Source organism: Leptonotus elevatus, chromosome 16, assembly GCF_054856555.1.
Source record: "Leptonotus elevatus isolate MCC_2025b chromosome 16, RoL_Lele_1.0, whole genome shotgun sequence".
NCBI lineage: Eukaryota > Metazoa > Chordata > Actinopteri > Syngnathiformes > Syngnathidae > Leptonotus > Leptonotus elevatus.
Window position 1 is genome coordinate 14,654,212 of NC_141254.1, and position 21,613 is coordinate 14,675,824.

The following is a 21,613-nucleotide window of genomic DNA, read 5'->3' on the forward strand; positions in this document are numbered from 1 at the left end:
CAACATTGAACAACGCCGTGATAGGCAGTCTGCTGGGTGGACATGGATCTATTTTAACCAATTACATATACATGGTTCTTTAATTTGTTATTTTTTTTAATGTATATTGTCTTAAAACGTGATCAATTAAGCTTTTACAAGGAAGTCGCTTGCCACACACCGAAATCTTAGCAGTAGAATATCACAACAATAATGTTGTAGAAACATCCATCAGTGGCGGGCGGTGCTGATGCCGCGGCAGATATTAATTACTCCGAGCTGAGACCAACCCTACACAACTCCATCCGCCCGCTTATTCCATGCTTGTCCAATCACATTTCTCACAGCCCATTATAAAGGACAAGGTGTCGCCGAGGCTTGGTGGGGAGACGAAGACAAATTGAAATATCTGCTGTGTCTCCAGTGTGTGCACCCTCCCCATTTAAAATCAGCTCAGCACCGGGTTTTTTTCACATGGCTAGATTTGATTTAAGTGTAAAGTCGAATGGCACTCATGAGAGCGCCGACCTCTGCCAAGGTTGAACGATCTTAATTTAGACCAACAAGATATTGTACCGATAAGCCCACGTCGTGATTTATGCAACTAACAGAGAAAATAAGGGATATGTTGAAACATTCAACAGAATGTAACATATTGTATGGTATAGTCATTTAAAAAGCCATATGGCATCTGTACTGACCCTTCAATGTTATCATCAGTCTGACCACACACAGCAACAGACCACAACCGGCCCGAGATGGGATGATATATTTCCCATTGGTGGCAATGTTTGCACGATGCTTTTCATTTTGGAGCTGATGAAAGAGTTGCCGTAATGTGGTGGAATGAATGTTTTGTTGACCAGCTCCACCATCAACTCAAATCGATGGGGCATGTAATTGGCGGCCACTTTGTGCGATTGCTAGAATAAACAGACATTGTTGTGGACATGGAAGATCAATGTCGCACACACACACACACCCACACACACTTGGCAAGCTGAAGACAAATTTACGAGCCATCATATATGCTGCCAGAGCACGCTAATGATTTATTCTAACAGGTTTTTTTTTTAACACTGTGGATGGATGGATAGTTTTTAGCACTCATTCTATGTTGTCTATACACACACCGTATATATACCGTATATATATATATATATATATATATATATATATATATATATATATATATATATATATTATATATAAAAATGTATTTATAAATATATATATATATATATATATATATATATATATATATATAAAAATATATATATATATACCGTATATACGATGTATATATATATATATATGGGCGGCACGGTGGATGACTGGTCAAGTGCAGAGGACGTGAGATCGAGTCCGGGCTTCGGCCTTCCTGGGTGGAGTTTGCATGTTCTCCCCGTGCTTGCGTGGGTTTTCTCCGGGTACTCCGGTTTCCTCCCACATTCAAAAGACATGCATGGCAGGTTAATTGAACACTCCAAATTGTCCACAGGCGTGATTGTGTGAGTGTGGATGTTTGTTCATCTCTTTGTGCCCTGCGTTTGGCTGGCAACCAGTTCAGGGTGTACCCTGCCTACTGCCTGAAGCCAGCTGGGATAGACAAGCAATTAAGAAAATGTATATATATATATATATATATATATATAATATATATTCAACTGAATATTTCATCACAGACGCATTAGATCATTCATCATTATCTCACCTTGGTAATGGAGCTGAAGGAGTCCTGAGTTGTGCTGTTGGTCGCTACGGAAACGGATGGAGATCTGGTTGCTCCGACTGCGTAGCACAAGACCTCGTATTAAGACCGACTCGTTGGCAAGAGGAAAGGCTTCGCGGCCGCCCGTGTCCTCCACTGTCACCTGCTCCCCTTCTGACATACTTGCATTCAGAACCTAAAATAAACCACAGAACAAAGGTAATACTTACAAAACGTTTGGTATTTCATTGACATTTATCAGAGTCAATTCTAAGTGTTTTGTCTTACTGACCATTTTTTATATGAGCATATTTTATACAGATTTATCATATATCAAGTCCTTGATCTTTACATGCTTAACAAAATGGTCAGCCTTGTACATCTCTTATGTGCTCTGTTGTATCAAGTCCATGTCTGTTTTCTGGTTAAAAAAACACACACACACACACACACACACACACACACACACACACCCACACACACCCACACACACACACACACACACACACACACACACACACACACACACACACACACACACACACACACATACTTGCCTCTGTGTATTATGAGGACATTTTTTCCAAACCGGTTTAATTGTGTATTACAGGGACACCCCTTTCTGCTAATGCCAGAGAGATGGGACTTGCACCCAAAAATTTTTTTTGGGGTTGTCCAGGGAAATTTCACTTCAAAACTTGAAAAAACTCAACACACGAAAAAAAGAAAAACCTGAAAAAATCCGTAATTGTGAGGACATAGATAATGACCTAAATAAGCCACGCCCATTACAAAAATGGTAATTATGAGGACCAACTCACATTACAAGGACAAAGTTTACACAACACACAGCAACCATGTCACTGAAGTGACTTGAAAGTTCTGGCATTCTGACTTTACACAAACTAAAATGGCATTGATGTGTAATGACTTACCTGATATGAGGACACATTGTTGTGCACAGCAATACTGTGAAATGCAAAGTCATACCTGGTCCTTGAGCACCATGTTACAACTTACAATTTTAGGACCGACTGAAACTGGTATTTTAATAAAACAATGCTTCTAATGTGAGAACAGGTTATCAAGGTAAAGTACAGCTTTGTAATGGATAAGCTAGACATGAAACCAGATGCAAAAGAGTCAGTGAACATTGAACATTTTATTCTTTTAAACATGACTGCCTCATCTTAAACTTGAACATTGAACATTTTATTCTATAAAACATGACTGCCTCATCTTAAACTTAGGTAGCTCTTAAAAGTGATAACATAGAACGAAGCGGCCGCTTACTTGCCACTTTTCTTTTTGATTGAAGTACCTCGATTGCGTACAAAGTCTCTTATATTTTGAACAGTGCGATTTGCCAGGATAGGGTGCTCTGCAGTCTTGCACAGATCACATTGTATTTTTGTGGCAAACTTCCCCTCCTTAATAAGGTCTTTGAAATGCTTCATCACAGCAGAAACCTCAGCTGGAGACCAAGGATGCTTTTTCTTTCTCCGAAGATCGTCAATTTCATTTGTGAGAAGTTCTATGAAAAATAAATAATTTGTTAGAAACACAAAATGTACTGTATATCAACAGTAAAGACCATTTTCAGTTTTTACCAACACATGCCATCTCAACTCACAATAGTCACCGTTAACAGTGATTCACGACTGACTAAGCCAGGGTACATTTTAAGTCTGAAAAATCTCATGGTACACCCCAAACAAAAATGTCACAAGATGTGAATACACATATCAATCACAGTGGAACCTCGGAGTTCGAATGTCTTGGAGCTCGTACAAATCGGACTTTGAACCCCCCCCCCCAAAAAAGAGTAAAAATGCCTCGGAGTTTCAAACACCCAAGCAAAGCTGAATGTACCTTGAAAGGGTAGCCTAGAGAAGCAGGCTGATGCCGAATGCTCACATCACGGTAGTCGAGACGAGGCGCTGCTCATAACAAGTCAGAGCGTGAGATGCCCCGTACAGTCGTGAGTGCATTTTGATTTTTCCATGGTAATTTTCTATGCCATGGGCCCAAAAAAAGACAATAGTGCCAGGGGAAGCAAGGAAAAACAAACTACAGTGGATTTAAGAAAGGAGATTATCGCACCTATCGTGACTACTTTCGTAAATACTGGCGCAAAGACCCCTCCGTAGCTGTTTAATAATGTGCCTGACGTTAAACAGCGCATGCAAGGACCCCTTAGTAGTCTAACAATATGCCCAATGTAAAATACACAAACTCCGCACTGAACTAAAGCTTGCATTAACATAGCAATCATGAGGAATTTATAACGGGGTCTGTACATTTGAGAGTGCATTTTTTTATCCACTGATGCAATCACACCACAACAAAAAAGGTCAGGTTTTTTTGTTTTTACTGTACACGTTAAATTAAATAACAAATAAATTAAAATACAAATGTTCTGTTTAGGGAGCTTGGGAACTGATTAATTGCATTTACATTATTTCCTATGGAAAACAATTTCAAGTTAAATTCTATTTATGTCCCTGTAGGGCAATTAATGTTACCGCAAAAACTGAACAACATTTAAGAAACAAAACAAAGACTTTGAACAGTTCACAGGAATGTTCAAACTCTGAGGTACCACTGTATTTATCTTTTGTCATCCAAGGAAGAGCCTTCATTTGTTCTATCACTATACATTCCTGGCATAGATGGTGTAACAAGCATTCATTATATATTCTAAATCATTTTCTGACCATCCATCCATATTCTCTCGAGGGTCGCAAGCATGCTTGAGCCCATCCCATCTGTCAATGGGCGGGAGGTGTGGTTGACCAATTAAGTAAAATTTTATTTCCCCAGAACACACCATAAGTGCTCTCATGGCGCACTGTGCCACGGCACACTTATTAGGAATCACTGGATGAGCAAATGTATGCCATTACATGACGCTGCATTTATTAATTCAGATATAAGCGCAGTCTATAATCATGTCCGATCAAGTCTGAGCTGGTGCATGTACATGTCCCATGGCGACCAAGCGTACATACAAATGTATTATAATTTCATCCTTGTTAATTTTTACTGCGGTACATTAAGCCTGGTTCACATGGCCGGAGAATTGGCCAGAGTTTAGCCCCAAACTTCCCCTGCCGACATCCAAACGATAATCATAACAGATAATCCTGCCGTGTGTCCTGTGTGCTGACGCCACACACGGCTCATACAGATATCGGCCCTAGGAAGGACCTCCAACTTGAAATTGGGGATATTCAACATGTTGGATTGTTTTGGCCCAGCTTCACTCCATGTGCAGAGTGCCCCGAGGACAAAAACGTAACCTGGCAATAGCCAGATTGATATTGTGATTCACTCAAGGAAGTTAATATATACAATATCAATCTGGGACTGCTCCGCAGGGATTTGCTTGGGTAAGGTGGGACATTCTGTACAATACTTTGAGCTGATTGGACGATGCAGCATTGTGCACATTTGTTTTGACCAATCACAGCCACAGATGAAAATGTCGTATTTGTTCTCGTCAAGGGGGGGAATGGTCCGAACCATGGATCGGTGGAAATCAACAGGCTTGGTACAAGATGTATTCTTCGGAGTTTGTAACTCACAAAATACCACCAGAATTCATCTTGCAGAGCAAGGTTAAAACCACAGCGCAGCCAATCCGAAAGCAAGCCGACGAGTACGATGGTGGGAAATCCAAAATCAATACAGTCATGGAGCAGTAGAAAGTCTGTGCTTGCGCTATTACACTTTTTTTTTTATCCACATACATACTACACGAACAAACGTGGTCTCCGGGCGGGAAGCGAACCCGCGCCAGCAGCACCAAGGGCAAGTGATGCCTCGCCACCCAGAGCCAATTTACACTGCTTTAAATACCATTTCTTTTTACGACGCTTTTTCGGCTGAAAACAAACCAGGAAGTATCGTGACTGATTCTGTATGTTTGTTGACTCAAGAGGTTTTGCAGGACTTTAGTATCACATTCATTAATGAACTTTGTTCGTGTGTGTGTTTGATTGTGCAGTGTGGCTGCACACCACAAACGGTACGTTCAAAACTGTTACTCTTGTGATTTTTTTCTCTTCACGTGGCGTCTCTCACAGTTTGGAAGTCGGCCGACAATTTTAAAATCCTACCGTGTCAACCAGGCTTAAGTGGTACATTATTATATAGTATGTCTGTGTAATTTACCGTGATGTCCACGAGGCTTTGTCTTCCTGGCTTTTTTGGCCTTGGGCCCTGAAGGTTGTTTAACAGGCTGCCACAATGTCTCGGTTCCTGTAGAAAGTACAATATAGCTCAATGTAGTATTACAACAGAATTTGAACTAAACATGATACTCTTCTTTACATAATAATTTAGTAGTGCGGGGGTGCCCAAGTATCGTTATCAGACATATGCTTGCATGGCATTTGCGGTACGGTCAATATGTGCCTCCCAAGCCTTGATGCCCCAATCCGATGTCGGAAGTCTGAAAGTCCGTCGGAATGCGCAAACAACACACAGAAGTACATTGTAACTCTTAACCATACCTCTGGATGTTCCTTCTTGTGGATCATCTGTAGGTGGAATATTTTAAAAATAAAATAAAAATAATTAATTGCAAGGTTTGGCCAACAAGCCGCAAATCATACAATAAAGCATGTTATCAGATGGCGGCTCATACCATGTGTGGGCCCTGAAGGTTGTTTAACAACGATGGCGATGCGCAATTAAGATAGTCTCTGATTGGTCAAAGTCAGACTAAAGTATGCAATCCAATATTAATTTGTTACATGTCTTTGCAATACACATATTGCATGAGCCGTTTGTGTGACAATATATTTTTTTCAAATACCGTGCAGGGTCTTGCTTCTAAAAAATATTTCAACATCAACATGCAAAGAGAAATCAAGTCACCTGGTCAACTTTGGCACATTCTATCACAGCTGTCTCTTCATCAAGTTGTGCTTCAATTGAAACCTGGTGCAGATGAAGAGAAAAATACAACTAAAATTCTGTTCTTAGTAACACACAAGACTGTACCTGTGCATTAACACAGTTACAGTACAATGAATAGAATAAAGTATTGTGAATGCAGACACATTTTATTTGCCATTACAAAAATAAATGCATCACATAAATCCACCAGCATTAGAGGTTTGAGTAAATTGATGATATCTATTTTTCACAATGAAACAACAGAAAACACACACAGTCCTCACAGAGTCCAAACCTGACCAGAGTATGAATTGTGAGGACTGTATCTGTAAAGCCAAGCCCTGAAAACGTATTTTACACTAAGTGTATAAATACACTGTCCTCAGAGTGTCAGTTATTCACATCTACAACATTGTGAGGACTATGTATCTGCGATGGCTGCGCAGATCAAATCCTTTCAAATTAAGTTATTTTTTGTTAGTAACGGTCGTCGATACAATTCTCTTGTATGGCGATGTGCAATTAAGCTAGTCTCTGATTGGTCAAAGTCAGACTAAAGTATGCAATCCAATATTAATTTGTTACATGTCTTTGCAATACACATATTGCATGAGCCGTTCGTGTGACAATATATTTTTTTCAAATACCGTGCAGGGTCTTGCTTCTAAAAAATATTTCAACATCAACATGCAAAGAGAAATCAAGTCACCTGGTCAACTTTGGCACATTCTATCACAGCTGTCTCTTCATCAAGTTGTGCTTCAATTGAAACCTGGTGCAGATGAAGAGAAAAATACAACTAAAATTCTGTTCTTAGTAACACACAAGACTGTACCTGTGCATTAACACAGTTACAGTACAATGAATAGAATAAAGTATTGTGAATGCAGACACATTTTATTTGCCATTACAAAAATAAATGCATCACATAAATCCACCAGCATTAGAGGTTTGAGTAAATTGATGATATCTATTTTTCACAATGAAACAACAGAAAACACACACAGTCCTCACAGAGTCCAAATCTGACCAGAGTATGAATTGTGAGGACTGTATCTGTAAAGCCAAGCCCTGAAAACGTATTTTACACTAAGTGTATAAATACACTGTCCTCAGAGTGTCAGTTATTCACATCTACAACATTGTGAGGACTATGTATCTGCGATGGCTGCGCAGATCAAATCCTTTCAAATTAAGTTATTTTTTGTTAGTAAAGGTCGTCGATACAATTCTCTTGTATGGCGATGTGCAATTAAGCTAGTCTCTGATTGGTCAAAGTCAGACTAAAGTATGCAATCCAATATTAATTTGTTACATGTCTTTGCAATACACATATTGCATGAGCCGTTCGTGTGACAATATATTTTTTTCAAATACCGTGCAGGGTCTTGCTTCTAAAAAATATTTCAACATCAACATGCAAAGAGAAATCAAGTCACCTGGTCAGCTTTGGCACATTCTATCACAGCTGTCTCTTCATCAAGTTGTGCTTCAATTGAAACCTGGTGCAGATGAAGAGAAAAATACAACTAAAATTCTGTTCTTAGTAACACACAAGACTGTACCTGTGCATTAACACATTTACAGTACAATGAATAGAATAAAGTATTGTGAATGCAGACACATTTTATTTGCCATTACAAAAATAAATGCATCACATAAATCCACCAGCATTAGAGGTTTGAGTAAATTGATGATATCTATTTTTCACAATGAAACAACAGAAAACACACACAGTCCTCACAGAGTCCAAACCTGACCAGAGTATGAATTGTGAGGACTGTATCTGTAAAGCCAAGCCCTGAAAACGTATTTTACACTAAGTGTATAAATACACTGTCCTCAGAGTGTCAGTTATTCACATCTACAACATTGTGAGGACTATGTATCTGCGATGGCTGCGCAGATCAAATCCTTTCAAATTAAGTTATTTTTTGTTAGTAAAGGTCGTCGATACAATTCTCTTGTATGGCGATGTGCAATTAAGCTAGTCTCTGATTGGTCAAAGTCAGACTAAAGTATGCAATCCAATATTAATTTGTTACATGTCTTTGCAATACACATATTGCATGAGCCGTTTGTGTGACAATATATTTTTTTCAAATACCGTGCAGGGTCTTGCTTCTAAAAAATATTTCAACATCAACATGCAAAGAGAAATCAAGTCACCTGGTCAACTTTGGCACATTCTATCACAGCTGTCTCTTCATCAAGTTGTGCTTCAATTGAAACCTGGTGCAGATGAAGAGAAAAATACAACTAAAATTCTGTTCTTAGTAACACACAAGACTGTACCTGTGCATTAACACAGTTACAGTACAATGAATAGAATAAAGTATTGTGAATGCAGACACATTTTATTTGCCATTACAAAAATAAATGCATCACATAAATCCACCAGCATTAGAGGTTTGAGTAAATTGATGATATCTATTTTTCACAATGAAACAACAGAAAACACACACAGTCCTCACAGAGTCCAAACCTGACCAGAGTATGAATTGTGAGGACTGTATCTGTAAAGCCAAGCCCTGAAAACGTATTTTACACTAAGTGTATAAATACACTGTCCTCAGAGTGTCAGTTATTCACATCTACAACATTGTGAAGACTATGTATCTGCGATGGCTGCGCAGATCAAATCCTTTCAAATTAAGTTATTTTTTGTTAGTAAAGGTCGTCGATACAATTCTCTTGTATGGCGATGTGCAATTAAGCTAGTCTCTGATTGGTCAAAGTCAGACTAAAGTATGCAATCCAATATTAATTTGTTACATGTCTTTGCAATACACATATTGCATGAGCCGTTTGTGTGACAATATATTTTTTTCAAATACCGTGCAGGGTCTTGCTTCGAAAAAATATTTCAACATCAACATGCAAAGAGAAATCAAGTCACCTGGTCAACTTTGGCACATTCTATCACAGCTGTCTCTTCATCAAGTTGTGCTTCAATTGAAACCTGGTGCAGATGAAGAGAAAAATACAACTAAAATTCTGTTCTTAGTAACACACAAGACTGTACCTGTGCATTAACACAGTTACAGTACAATGAATAGAATAAAGTATTGTGAATGGTTCTCTTGTATGGCGATGCGCAATTAAGCTAGTCTCTGATTGGTCAAAATCAAACTCAACTAGGGCTGGGCAATAAATCAAATTAATTAGCTTAATCGTCATTTTTAAAATGTAATAGTTGAAAATTTGCTAAAGCGTGAAATCGAATTTTGTCTTCTGGATTATTAAAAGCTATTATGTTCCATTACATCCAGATGTTATTGTGAGTTGTAATTTTGCACAAGTGGTGGCAGATTGTTGGATGGTTGGTTTTAAAGACTTTTTATTTCTTTTTTTGGCCATATCGCTCAGCCCCAGACTAAAGTCAATCAATCAATCCAATATTCCTTTGTTACATGTCTTTGCAATAAACATATTGCATGAGCCATTCGTGCGCCAAGATTTTTTCCATATATTGTGCAGCCCTAGTATCTCCACCCTCCACTAATTTCTTGCTTCTGAAAACCGATTTCAACATTAAAAAATAAATCTCGTCACCTGGTCAACTTTGGGGCAGTCTGTGATAGCTCTGTCTTCATCAGGTTGTTTTTCAGTGGAAACCTGATGCAGATGAATAGAAAAATACCAATACAATACAATTTTTACTAAGACAAGACTGTTATAATGCAATTTCATGTAATCATGAATGTGCGACCAGTAATTCTAGTATGTCACATGTATGACACAATATCCAAATGTCATGATAAGAAATCAAGATATGATAATTAACATGATGTGAGGTTGGCGATACTCACGATAACTGAGAAAAAAAAGTCACAATATTGTAAAAAAAAATTATAATATAAAAAATAATAATGATATTGAGAAAATAATTGTGTTTTTGTAAATAACAGTGACAAAAGAGTTGGCCAGTATTTTTACCGTCGGGTGTTTCCATTGGCTCAGTGGTTCAAAGTTTCATTGTATAATCATAATTAATCCTTTTTTTGTTTTGTCAAAACTTGCACGATAAAATGTTACTAAAAATCCCTGTAGACAGTTTATGCAAGTTTTTAAATCAGTAATGCAGTGACACGGGAGGAGAAATTCTATATTTTACTTTTCAATTCAATTACAGTGTCCACTAAATTTCCATATACCGCTCTTAACATTTTTAATTATGGGCTACTGTATTCCTATTTGTTTTTTGGGGTTTTTTATGTTGCTGAGGCATAATCATGTAAATAAACAATAGGTATTTTCAGTATTTCACCAAAGATGCACCTGTTCATAGTGACAATACTGGGAAATTAACCTAAATTCAAACAGCAAGCCGTTAACTCTTTGTGAAAATTAACTTGTCTCTACCTTTAGTCTCCATGGAAAATCAAAATTGCCATAGTTGTAGGTTATTTCCTCCCCTGGCTCAATGTCCTTTGTCGCAAACAAACAGAGATGGGGCTGTCCGTCTACAGTGATTCTCTGCATTTTGCTGTTTGGGCTGATGTGTTCATCATTGACGAGTCTCCCAAGTGAATTATCCTCTCTGGCTGCATCAATGCTGAAATTGTTAAATAAATTAAAAAAGACAAAATTAATAAAACTATAAAGACAAGCACACATGATATGTATTAATAACCCCCACCTCTTCCACTATAATGTCAATGGTAAAATACAAAATTATTATTAAAAAAAAGTATACCCAACTCAGTTTATCAACATCTGGACACTAATTTTAATTAGTTATTTTAGGTCAGAAAATATGTTTAACTTCATGAAACTGAGTGAAGCTAAATTTGATTTACGTACCGTAGGCATAGTAGGTCTGAGTGTTCATCAAAAACTAGAAATGTTATTCCTAAAATAAACATTTAAGCCACTGTAATACCATGCAGTTTGACCATGAGCACTATGCTTAAATTCAGAATAAATAAATAAATAAATAACCGTGCTTACGATGATCAATTCAAAATAAAAATAAACTCAACATGTCAAATATGGCCATTTAGATTTTAGGAACACAACTTTAAGCCATTAATACCTTGTTATTTTATGCATGGACAATATATAAAATAATGTTTCTGCCTCATATTGCGCTTAAAGTTGTGTTCTTAAATCCTAAACAGCCATATTAAAAAGGTTGTGTTGATTTTTTGTTTAATTTACTGGGCAATAAGAGTTTTACAGAATAAATGAAAGCAAGCTTCTATCTCTTTTCTGCTGATCCGAAAAACTATCCGATCCGAACCGTGACTTTTGTGATTCTTTGCACCACCAATAGTTGTCGCCATGTTTGTTTCTATTTACAAATTAAACAGAATAAAACACGGATTTGACTACAGTTTTCACAGTATTCGAATGATCGAGGTACTCCCATTCTCTCTTGATAAAAGGTATCATTTAACATTAAGATTTTTGAGACAAATGTTCATTCCACTTAAACTGTTCACCATTTTTGGGGGGTTATTACTGTCAGAAAATGTTTCAGATTAAATTAGCAGGTGCCGCAATTGTTATAATTAGAGAAAGTTACAGTTGCTTGAAAGTTTACATACCCTTGGGGTGTGTAAACTTATGAGCACAACTGTAAATGTACAAAAGCTTAACGTCGCTTAATGACACTAAAATGCTATTAATAGTCACCAAAATTCACAAGCACATCTCTACTAATGTCAACTTCAACCTCTGGAAAATATCAAAACAATTGCCACAGTATTTTGTATTTTATGGACATTAAGCTGGTTTCTCACCATTATAATGTGCTCACATAAGTTTACACAACCCTCGGGTATGCTTTCAAGTACAACTATAAGTTGACTTTAGTTTTACTCATCCACCAAAAAGAGAATCAAGCATTCAACGCTTCTGAACATTAAATGGAATTTACTTTAACATAGTTGAGAACTCAAATTTAAGTCACTGTAGTCTATTTTGAAAACTGCACACTATTGATACATTCTGGTAATGATATGTATTTGACTTAATTTGAGTATTGAACACTCACAGAAAATACGTTGACATCTAATATGTCTAAGATTTATTTATTCACTCGTTTTGTGTTATTTTGTTCTACCCGTCTTTATTGCATGACTGATATTTATTCCATGTACAGCATTATGTATGCGGCTATGGTTATTTTATAGTCCTTTAGAAATAAAGTTGAGCAAGTCACACTATGAGTAAATTAATTTGCTATTTCTTCCCAAAATAGTCAACTTAACTTAACTTATGTTTTACAACATAGTAAAATCACTATACAAAGTAGCAGCCTGCAGGTGTTTATATTTTTTAGGGCGACTCCCAAAAAAAGCCAAAATTAAGTATGACAACACACCATATAAACATACCATAGTGTTTTTCCATCATAGCGAAATTCAAACATGAAAACCTTCAGGGCATCATGATAAACTCTCAGCCTGTTTTCACGTTCCTGTTTGCTTACAAGTTCTCCTCGATATTCAATGAGAAAGTCTCCCTTCTGATAGGAGCAGCAACTGAACACTCCTCGACCTTACATAGAAAAAAGGATACATCAGAAATATTTCATTATAACAATAATGAAAACTAGGCCCATACTAAAGAATATTTTACCAATACTCACCTTTGAATGAATTGATATATTTTATGGTGAAGCCATCCTTGTCTTTAGCCAAGGATGAAAAGTATGCTGCCTCGTCTTTGGGCTTAACTTTTGCTCTCTGTCGCCTCATGACTGACATGTTACTGAAGATAATGATCTAAAGCTTTAGAAAAAATGAGTTTCAATTAGTTTGATAGGTAACTTGACGCAGATGTTTTGAAGTTGACTTTCAGTGTACCTTGAAAGCCTGTACAGTGTACAGTAAATGTGCCAAACAAAATAAAATACAGCTCTGCTAAACATTTACATAAATGAAATGTAATGAACACTAACAGACTTTACTGAAATATTTTTATTGAAAGAACAAATGTAAGTAAACACAAATACAGCAATTTACCAAATTATAAGTGATTACTAAGCCATTGTTTAGAACAAACAAGAGTAACTGTAAATTAAATTAATGACATAATGACACATACTAAGTTAGGATGGTCAGCCTTTTATTCAGAGTAATTAACTTCATTACTCCACCATACAGGGACATAAAACGTTTACCAGTATTTTCCTTTGTATATTTTCACATCACAAACCAGCCTATCAATCCACCCTGTTATGGCTTTCCTCTTAAAAAATAAAATTAGCATTTATCTTACTCAACAGACGGTTAGCTTTGCTATGCTAACCGTCGCTAACAAAAGCATAGCAATTCTAAATAATTATCTGCATCCATCATAATCAACAGACTTTTTGTTTTGCTGCACTTACACTGAACTTGCATTATAATTCATTGCCGCGAAATTGCAAGGCGCAATGTACACGAGCGACCAACATAAAAAAAACAATTTGGAGGAAAAATGTCGAACTTTAAACCTACCTCATTAGCACAGCTGCAAGCCATCTGCGTTGAGTGGACGTCACGTGAAGTAATTAGAGCCGGGGGCGGTTCTCTTTCGGTGCTGCTAGATGACGTCACTTCCGTACTCCGGACAATATAATAAATCACATTTAAATCAACAAATTGGTTCAGTTGTTGGATTATGAACATTGTTGATAAGAGTGGCTATTGTATGATTTACAGTTTTACAGTAAAAAAAAAAAAGAGCACATTTAAAATTAACCCCAAAGGCTCATATACTAAATTAATTACCACAGACGAAAACAAAGGATATTATTGCTAGAATTATAGATAATTTTTTAATTGTAAAATGTGATTTTAGTTTTGTTTTTTTAAAAACGTTTTTTTTTTTTTTTTCATTAATGAAAATGTTTATTTGCTTTAGTAAATAAAATAACCTTGCTGCTGTCACACAGTTGCGGTCCTAGGATGTTTTGGTATTATACTTCAGTAATGGATGCATGTGTTCTTTGGCAAAATTGTGAGCGAGCCCAATTTCTTGGCTAAGAAGCAACCTTGCAAACAAATGGTCACATGAAGCTTTACTGTTGGCATGAAGCAGGACTAATGGTAGCGCTCACCTTTTCTTCAACAGACAAGCATTTTTCCAGATGCCCCAAGCAGTTGGAAAGGGGGTTAATCAGAGAAAAATAACTTTAATCTTTTTTCCCTTATTTTGGTCTGTATTTATGGAATCCCTTTTTCACTGGTCACACCAGGCCATCCTCCAAAAGTCTTACTCCCTCACCATGGGTGTAGATTGACTCATACCTGCTTACTGCCATTCCTGAGCAAGCTCTACACTGGTGGTGATGTCCTTATCCCGCAGCTGAATCAACTTTGGGAGATAGTCCTGGCATTTGCTGGATTTTCTTGGGTGCCCTGAAGCCTTCTTCACTTAAAGTTTGTAAGGTCACTAAAGGAAATTACTTTAATTTTCATGGCAAATAGGGAATTTGCAATTCATCTAATCACTATAACATTCATACATGCAAATTGCTATAAAAAAAACAATAATAATAAGTCAGCACTGCAGATTTTAAGAAAATCAATGTCATTCTCAAAACATTTTGCCACTGGTGTACAGAAAGATGTTATACTGTAAAGGCAGGGTGGGATGTTAAATGATGAATCAATGTACGGCACTGACAGTTTCTCTGTCTCTGCCTCCAGCTGTTCAAAGTGATGTGATAAACAGCTGGTAACCATTGTACATTTTCAAATAAACAACCACTGCAAGAATTAAATGCTGAAATATATAATTAAATGTCATAGTGTATTTCATTATTTAATTTATCTACTTAGGAATTGGTGGCTGCAAAAAAAAAAAAAAAAAGAAGGCTCTGAGTCTACACACAAACATTCACAATACACAGCATTTTGAGAAAAAACTGAATTATGGGGACATGTGCGTAATTGTGGGGACAGGTGACGGTCAGCCAATCAAATGCTGTGAAATATACACTGGTGTGAATTATTCATGAAGTGGTGCATTACAAGGACCTTCCACAGGGGGCGTCATCAAATACACAAAAATACACACATTCACGTATTTATGGTTTACAAGGACATTGGCTAAAACTTTGGATTTAAGCCTTCTACACCCCTAGGAGCACTTCTGCATTGAATGAATTATGAGGACATGGGCTGTGTCCTCATAATTCAAAATGTCCTCGCAGTGTTGCGTGTATTCAGGTGACATGTCCTCATAATACACAAAGGCAAACACACACACACACACACACACACACACACACACACACACACACACACACACAGTCAAAAGACGTAAACATCTATTACATCAATTTTGAAACACAACTGTGCCATCTAGCAAAACAAATCACAGCTTGCTCCGAAAGCCAGCGGAGTGATTGTGAGCTTCAGGTATGCTACACGAGCTGAAAATATGTTGCCCGCCAAGTGATATGTGCGCTTGAGTGTTAGTGAGACGGTCCGGAAGAGCCGAGACAGTGGGCAGTATGAGCACACCGCGCAGGAGTAACAACAACAACAAAATAAATGTGGTCACGTTGACAAACTATCACTCGGGCTGATGGCGGCGCTGACAATAAGCGCAGGCAGGCTCATGGACTCTTGGAGACTGAGTTTGGAGGTGACTCCTTCTGGAATTATCCACGAGGTCAGACACTTTGATTGATTTGATTTTTATCACAGACCACCATGACACCGCTCTGCACAGCTGCTTGTCCTCAAACCTCCAAACAGGAGCAACATTCAATGCATCTCGTTTTTTTTTTTTGGCACATTCATTTATTAGGAAATAATCCGTTTTAGAACCTTATCATTTACTGTATTGTTTTAAAATGTTGGGAATTGACAAGAATGCTACACTTCAGATTCCATGATCACCACTGCTTATCAGCTGATTCCTTATTGATTCTGTTATCGACTCACAATTGGTGAAGGGATGAAATATTACAAATATGATGACATTGATGTAATTATCATTATATACTGTTAATCATAATATGTCAAAGTAATACAACTATATCTTTTTTGTGAGTTGTTAATTTTATTTGACCCATCTTTTGGGATTTAATAACTCAAAAAGATGGTTCGGCTCATTTTTTTACCAAATTAAATAATCAACCCAAAACGTTGGGTCAAATGAATAAATCACAAAACAATCTCAACAAACTGGGCTGATTATTTTAATTTGATCCAACTTTTTATTAAATTAATAACCCGTTAGGATCAGAGTTAGGTTTTTGTATGTTATTCATTTGATCTATTCTTGACCCAATTAGGGTTATTTTTTTACCCAAATGTTTACCGTACACTCACTAGTTTCAAAATGCTCGAAGAAAGGTAAGAAAAAAAAAATCTAAAATACAATTCAATACAATTGTTACAACACTTATGAAATGATCCGAAACAAGTAATTAAAGTTGAACTAAAAATACATTTAGAAGGATGCTTTTGTAAAAAAGATTATAGGTATAGGGTCTTGTTTGAAATGATTAGTTCTTCAATAATGACACCCATTGGCATGAAAAATGCAAATCTCAATCAATTATTTAGTAACCGCTTTATGGTTATGCATGTCATGATGTGGATTTTGTTTTATATATATATATATATAAAACAAAATCCACATCATGACATGCATAACCATATATATATATATATATATATATATATATATATATATATATATATATATATAAGGATCTCGTCCTTTTCGTTAGGTCTTTTGTTTCCACCTGTGCTCATCAACCCAGTCCTTCGTGTCTCCTAATCAGCTCCCTCAACCCCTCCTGTCTCGTCCAGGTGTTCCTCGTCTCGTCAGTTGGCTTGTATTTGTTTTCCTGGTTTCTGCTGTCTTTGTTGGTTCCCATGTTTGCGTTTGTGTCTCTGTCCAAGTCAAGCCGAGTATTGTTCCTAGTCTGTCTGTTTTTTGATACTTTGAATCGTCATAATCGTGACGAAGAATATTTACCATTTGGGAGTTAGTTTTCAGTCAATCATCACTCATAAACAAAACAAACAAATATTCTGAAAATCAATGAATTAAAAAAAATAAATGTTAGCCATGCTGCTGTGGTTGTGCATCACATTTTATTTCCAGAGATGAGGAGATTAATTGGCTTTAGCCCCAAATATAATCAGTTTGCCAGGACCATCCACGCATCTGATCAATAAAGGGGGACACAGCTGCTATAATAATTTCTGTGACCTTTTCACAACTGATGTTTTGACCGTCATGGCCAGCAACATAATTTATGATGGTTAAAGACCATGTGGTCTGACCAGGTCTGAACTCCTGGACAAAATGTCGGGGGCTTGAATCAAAGAGTTTAATTAATTTACAGTTGCTTATAATTATTCCTTTTATTTATGGGAGATGTCTTTAACGTTTTGCCAGTATGTTATTTTCACCATTATATTTTTGGTCTCTTCCTGGTGTGAATTTTTTCTTTGAACATTCAGTCAATTATGCAAAAAGTAAAACATGATACGAATGTGTGACCACTTGGTTTACACAGACAAGGGAAGCTTCTGAAGGACACACGGGGGATGCGGCCAGCATCGAACATTTGGGCTGAGCCCCCCGAGGGCCCCGTCATCTGTCACCTTCCCTGGGACCTGTCACTGCAGCCGGCAACAGCTGTCCTGCCTCAATTATGACTCATTGGCCATGTCGGGAGACATCACACTGCCTTAAATTCACCGCTACTGCAGCCAAATGCCCAGAGGGACAGCTCTCTTGCTCACCTGTCCATTCTCTGACCGGCTCACTGGTGTGTGAGTTGCATCTCTTCGACAGTATCGGTGGGCTCTGGGGTTCAAATAACAATCGCCGTCTATGTGATGTGGGTCGGTTTGCAAATTGTTTAGATACAGAAGTGATAAGTACAAAGAGAATTAACCCACCATTGGACCATAATACAAATTGGTGGGGATGGAAATAGAATAATTTGGCGTGACCGGGGCTAGTTGTATCACGGGTAAGTTGTCACATTGCAATCTTCTTCTCCACCAGAGGGCGCAACAAAAAAGCGGAATACTAGATTTCCTCGTATAAATGGTCAGGGCTGACATTGTGAGCTGAGTGCCAGTTATCTGTTTTGCACAACCCAAAGTCAAATATTTCAACTTCATATATTTTAAAACAGACGTCGTACATAGTTGTACAAATTCTAGCAGCAAATTATGTGGACTGGATTCAGGCATCTCGTTATGCCTCAGTCACTGCTCTGTTTTAAGCTTACTTTAAACTACAACTGTGTCTTGAGTGTTTTTAATTGAACATTTTTTTTTTTGTGTTTTACTCACTTCCAAGTGTAAAGTTTACTCTGCTTAGAGTGGGACCAAATCTAGTCTTTTTAGAGTAAAATGTACTCTACGAAATTTACTGTGTATCTTATAAATTAGTAATAGATCATGAACAAGCAATTAGTAAATCATGACTTGTTAAATATCAGTAAAGAGTTTATATATATTATTAGGTTATTATTCTAATGTTGCATAACAAACTGTTAACAAGCACTTATTCAAGTCATTAACTCATTAACAGCTTACTAATGAATTATTAACTAGTTATAACGGATAGATAATAAAGTGTTACCGTATATTTTTCAATATTTTTTTTTAGGAGGAATTGTAACAGATTGATGGCATTTCTAATCATTTAAATGGGGAAAATGTATTTGACATTTGGTCAAGTTACCACTGTTTAATCCTAGGGAAAACTCGTTTTTAGAAAAGCTAATGTACATGTATGAGCATACTTTATGTGCCATATAATCAATGGGTTATGCTCTGGCAGTAATTTAGTCACTCTTTTTTAATCACACTCGCATACTATTTGGCAAAAGTTGAATGTTAATTTTAATGCATGATAATGCTTTGGTAATTTATGTCGCCGGGGACATTTTGTTTGTACAAGACAAATGCTTGAATGCATTTTGCTCATATAAATTGTGTTGCTTTGACTGCAACAAGCTTTTACAGATATTAAATTGTTTATACAGTTGACTATTGCGGCTTTTACTTTAATGACCAAAGGTGGTCCACGTCTGCCTGCAATACATTACGTGGCACACATAACGTGTAATCTGTACGTGAACGCTCTATGAATTAACTTTTCACAGAGGCTGAGTCATACCGATAATTTATCGTTGAAAACATCTGCTGCGGCTCCATAATGAACATTTACAGCGACTCGCAGGAGCCATCGCTGTTGCTGAATTGAGGAGTATGTAATCAAACTCATCCCACTATACATGGAAATTAAATGACCCTGCAGCTGGGGGGCGTGGGGGTGATAAATCAACCGTTTTTGGACCCACCAGCTGCGGAGACCTCATTACCATGATGAAACCTACTGACCGATACACTGAAGCGTTCATGGAGGGTACCTGCCTCATCGCCCTCTATTTTACATGCTCATTTCTCCATCACGGGGGTGAATAAGCCGCCTCCAGGTGGTGTTTTGTGCACGTCTTGATAAATTTCATTCAAAAACAGCCTCATTCCACTGCTCGGTATGTGAAAAACATTATCTCAAGCCAACACTCGCCTCCACACAAGCCAAGGCCATTTCCTGTGTTACTGGCTGTCTAAAACAATGACTCCTTACCAAGCAGCCAAAACCGGAGTGATAATGAGTAAATGCCAAAGGCTGTTGCTGAATTCATCAATAAATTGCTTGTTTTGACTTATTTCTTTCACATTTTTGCCAACATATTTATTCACCTGCGATAAAAGTCCCGCACTATATAGTTAACATCCTCTCAAATAGGATATTCTGTGGTTTTCTTAGTACTAGTAGATTGATTTAACTTTGCTATCAATGATTTATCATATGTCAAGTATTATTTTAACTCATTCACTGCCATTGACGGCTATAGACGTTAAAAATTCATTTGAACTATTTCTATTAGTTTAACATTTTTTCCACTGTTGCCAACAAGAGTATGAAAACCTAGAAAAAAATATTGTAAATTTAGAACAGATATAAAAATTTTGATTAATTGTTAGTTAATAAGTGAAGTCATGTGATTAATTACAATTACAAATTTTAATCGCCTAACGGGCCTAATTAAAAAAAATAATAATAATAAGGGCCGTTTAATCGTAATTAATCGCATTATAATTTTATATCTGTTATAAATGTACAATAAAAAAATCTAGGTTTTCATAAATTTTAATAATAATAGAAATAGTTCACATGAATTTTTGACGTCTATAGTCGTCAATGGCATTGAATGAGTTAAAATATACTATCAAAGAGGGGATGAGGTTAATCAGATCACTGTTATTTTTCAAACCTAGTAACAAAAGTTGTGGCTCTTCCATTTATGAATAAGCTCACTTATTGTACTCTAAGACAATTCGGAATCTTTTTAATTGATATATACAATTATTGAATTAGAATGATGAAAAATTTTTCATCTCATCCTTGCTGAATGTTTGTGTGATTATGACATCAAATCATTCAGCAAGTTACTTCCTCCGCAAAGTTTTTTTTTTATCATAATTTAATTTTTATCATATCCTTGATATTTAAGACTTGATGTTCCATAATGAATCATAATCGGATTGAAGTGAATTCTGAAATCGAATCGATTGAGGAAATTGAGGAAACGTGCACAATAAGAACTTGATGCTGCGTGTGTGTTTTAATAATTTACAATAACGTCAAAGCTGTCAAATGAAATACATTTTAAAGGTAAATGCAACATCCTTCAGATTAATGAGGTTTCTCATCTGTTATCCTGGCAAAACTCTCCACAAGCAGATGTGGTGCCCAAAAAGACTAGCTTAAATGATCAAACTCTATTTATTTCATGCTACATGTCTCGTATCTTTATTTGCATTTTGTCATGTCCAAAGATTTTATTTGCCTCCATATCTACGAGTTATGACACTGCTTAACGTTCTAGGTAGGTCCGCCCAACCGGAAAAGGTCTCGGGGAGTATAGGTCAGACGTAACTGCTCCTCCTGGTTGGGAGTGAGACAACGAGTTAACAACCTTCTTGTCAAAAAACAAAAAGACAGAAGCCAACCTTGCATCAA

At 36.8% G+C, this 21,613-nt stretch overlaps 2 protein-coding genes across 12 annotated transcripts in view; both read right to left on the bottom strand.

The window, feature by feature from the left end:
• LOC147160907 (seizure protein 6 homolog) overlaps positions 1 to 21,613 on the bottom strand; it is a 96,435-nt gene that overhangs the window by 21,908 nt on the left and 52,914 nt on the right. For all 6 annotated transcript variants that reach the window (XR_015097408.1, XR_015097407.1, XR_015097406.1 and 3 more), the window contains exon 4: positions 1,694 to 1,886. Coding sequence is in view for 2 of the 6 variants with exons in the window: in XM_086098721.1 (XP_085954847.1) it covers positions 1,694 to 1,886 (193 nt within the window). In the remaining 4 variants the exon portion in view is untranslated. The remainder of the gene's footprint in view (positions 1 to 1,693; positions 1,887 to 21,613) is intronic.
• On the bottom strand, positions 2,834 to 15,860 carry LOC147160908 (uncharacterized). Of its 6 annotated transcripts, none has more exons than XM_086098607.1 (13): positions 14,047 to 15,847; positions 13,194 to 13,335; positions 12,940 to 13,102; positions 10,961 to 11,162; positions 10,151 to 10,213; positions 9,495 to 9,557; positions 8,765 to 8,827; positions 8,035 to 8,097; positions 7,305 to 7,367; positions 6,575 to 6,637; positions 6,208 to 6,234; positions 5,867 to 5,953; positions 2,834 to 3,224 (listed from the first exon to the last, which is right to left on the bottom strand). In XM_086098607.1, the coding sequence occupies exons 2-13, from the start codon at positions 13,309 to 13,311 to the stop codon at positions 3,147 to 3,149; spliced, it is 1,053 nt and encodes a 350-aa protein (XP_085954733.1). In that variant the 5' UTR covers positions 13,312 to 13,335; positions 14,047 to 15,847; the 3' UTR covers positions 2,834 to 3,146. The 6 variants fall into 6 exon arrangements, 4 of the variants coding, with proteins under 4 accessions (XP_085954733.1, XP_085954734.1, XP_085954735.1 ...); XM_086098608.1 differs by having other exon boundaries at positions 10,961 to 11,153; positions 14,047 to 14,386; XR_015097398.1 differs by lacking the exon at positions 6,208 to 6,234 and adding an exon at positions 6,081 to 6,146 and having other exon boundaries at positions 3,165 to 3,224; positions 14,047 to 15,860.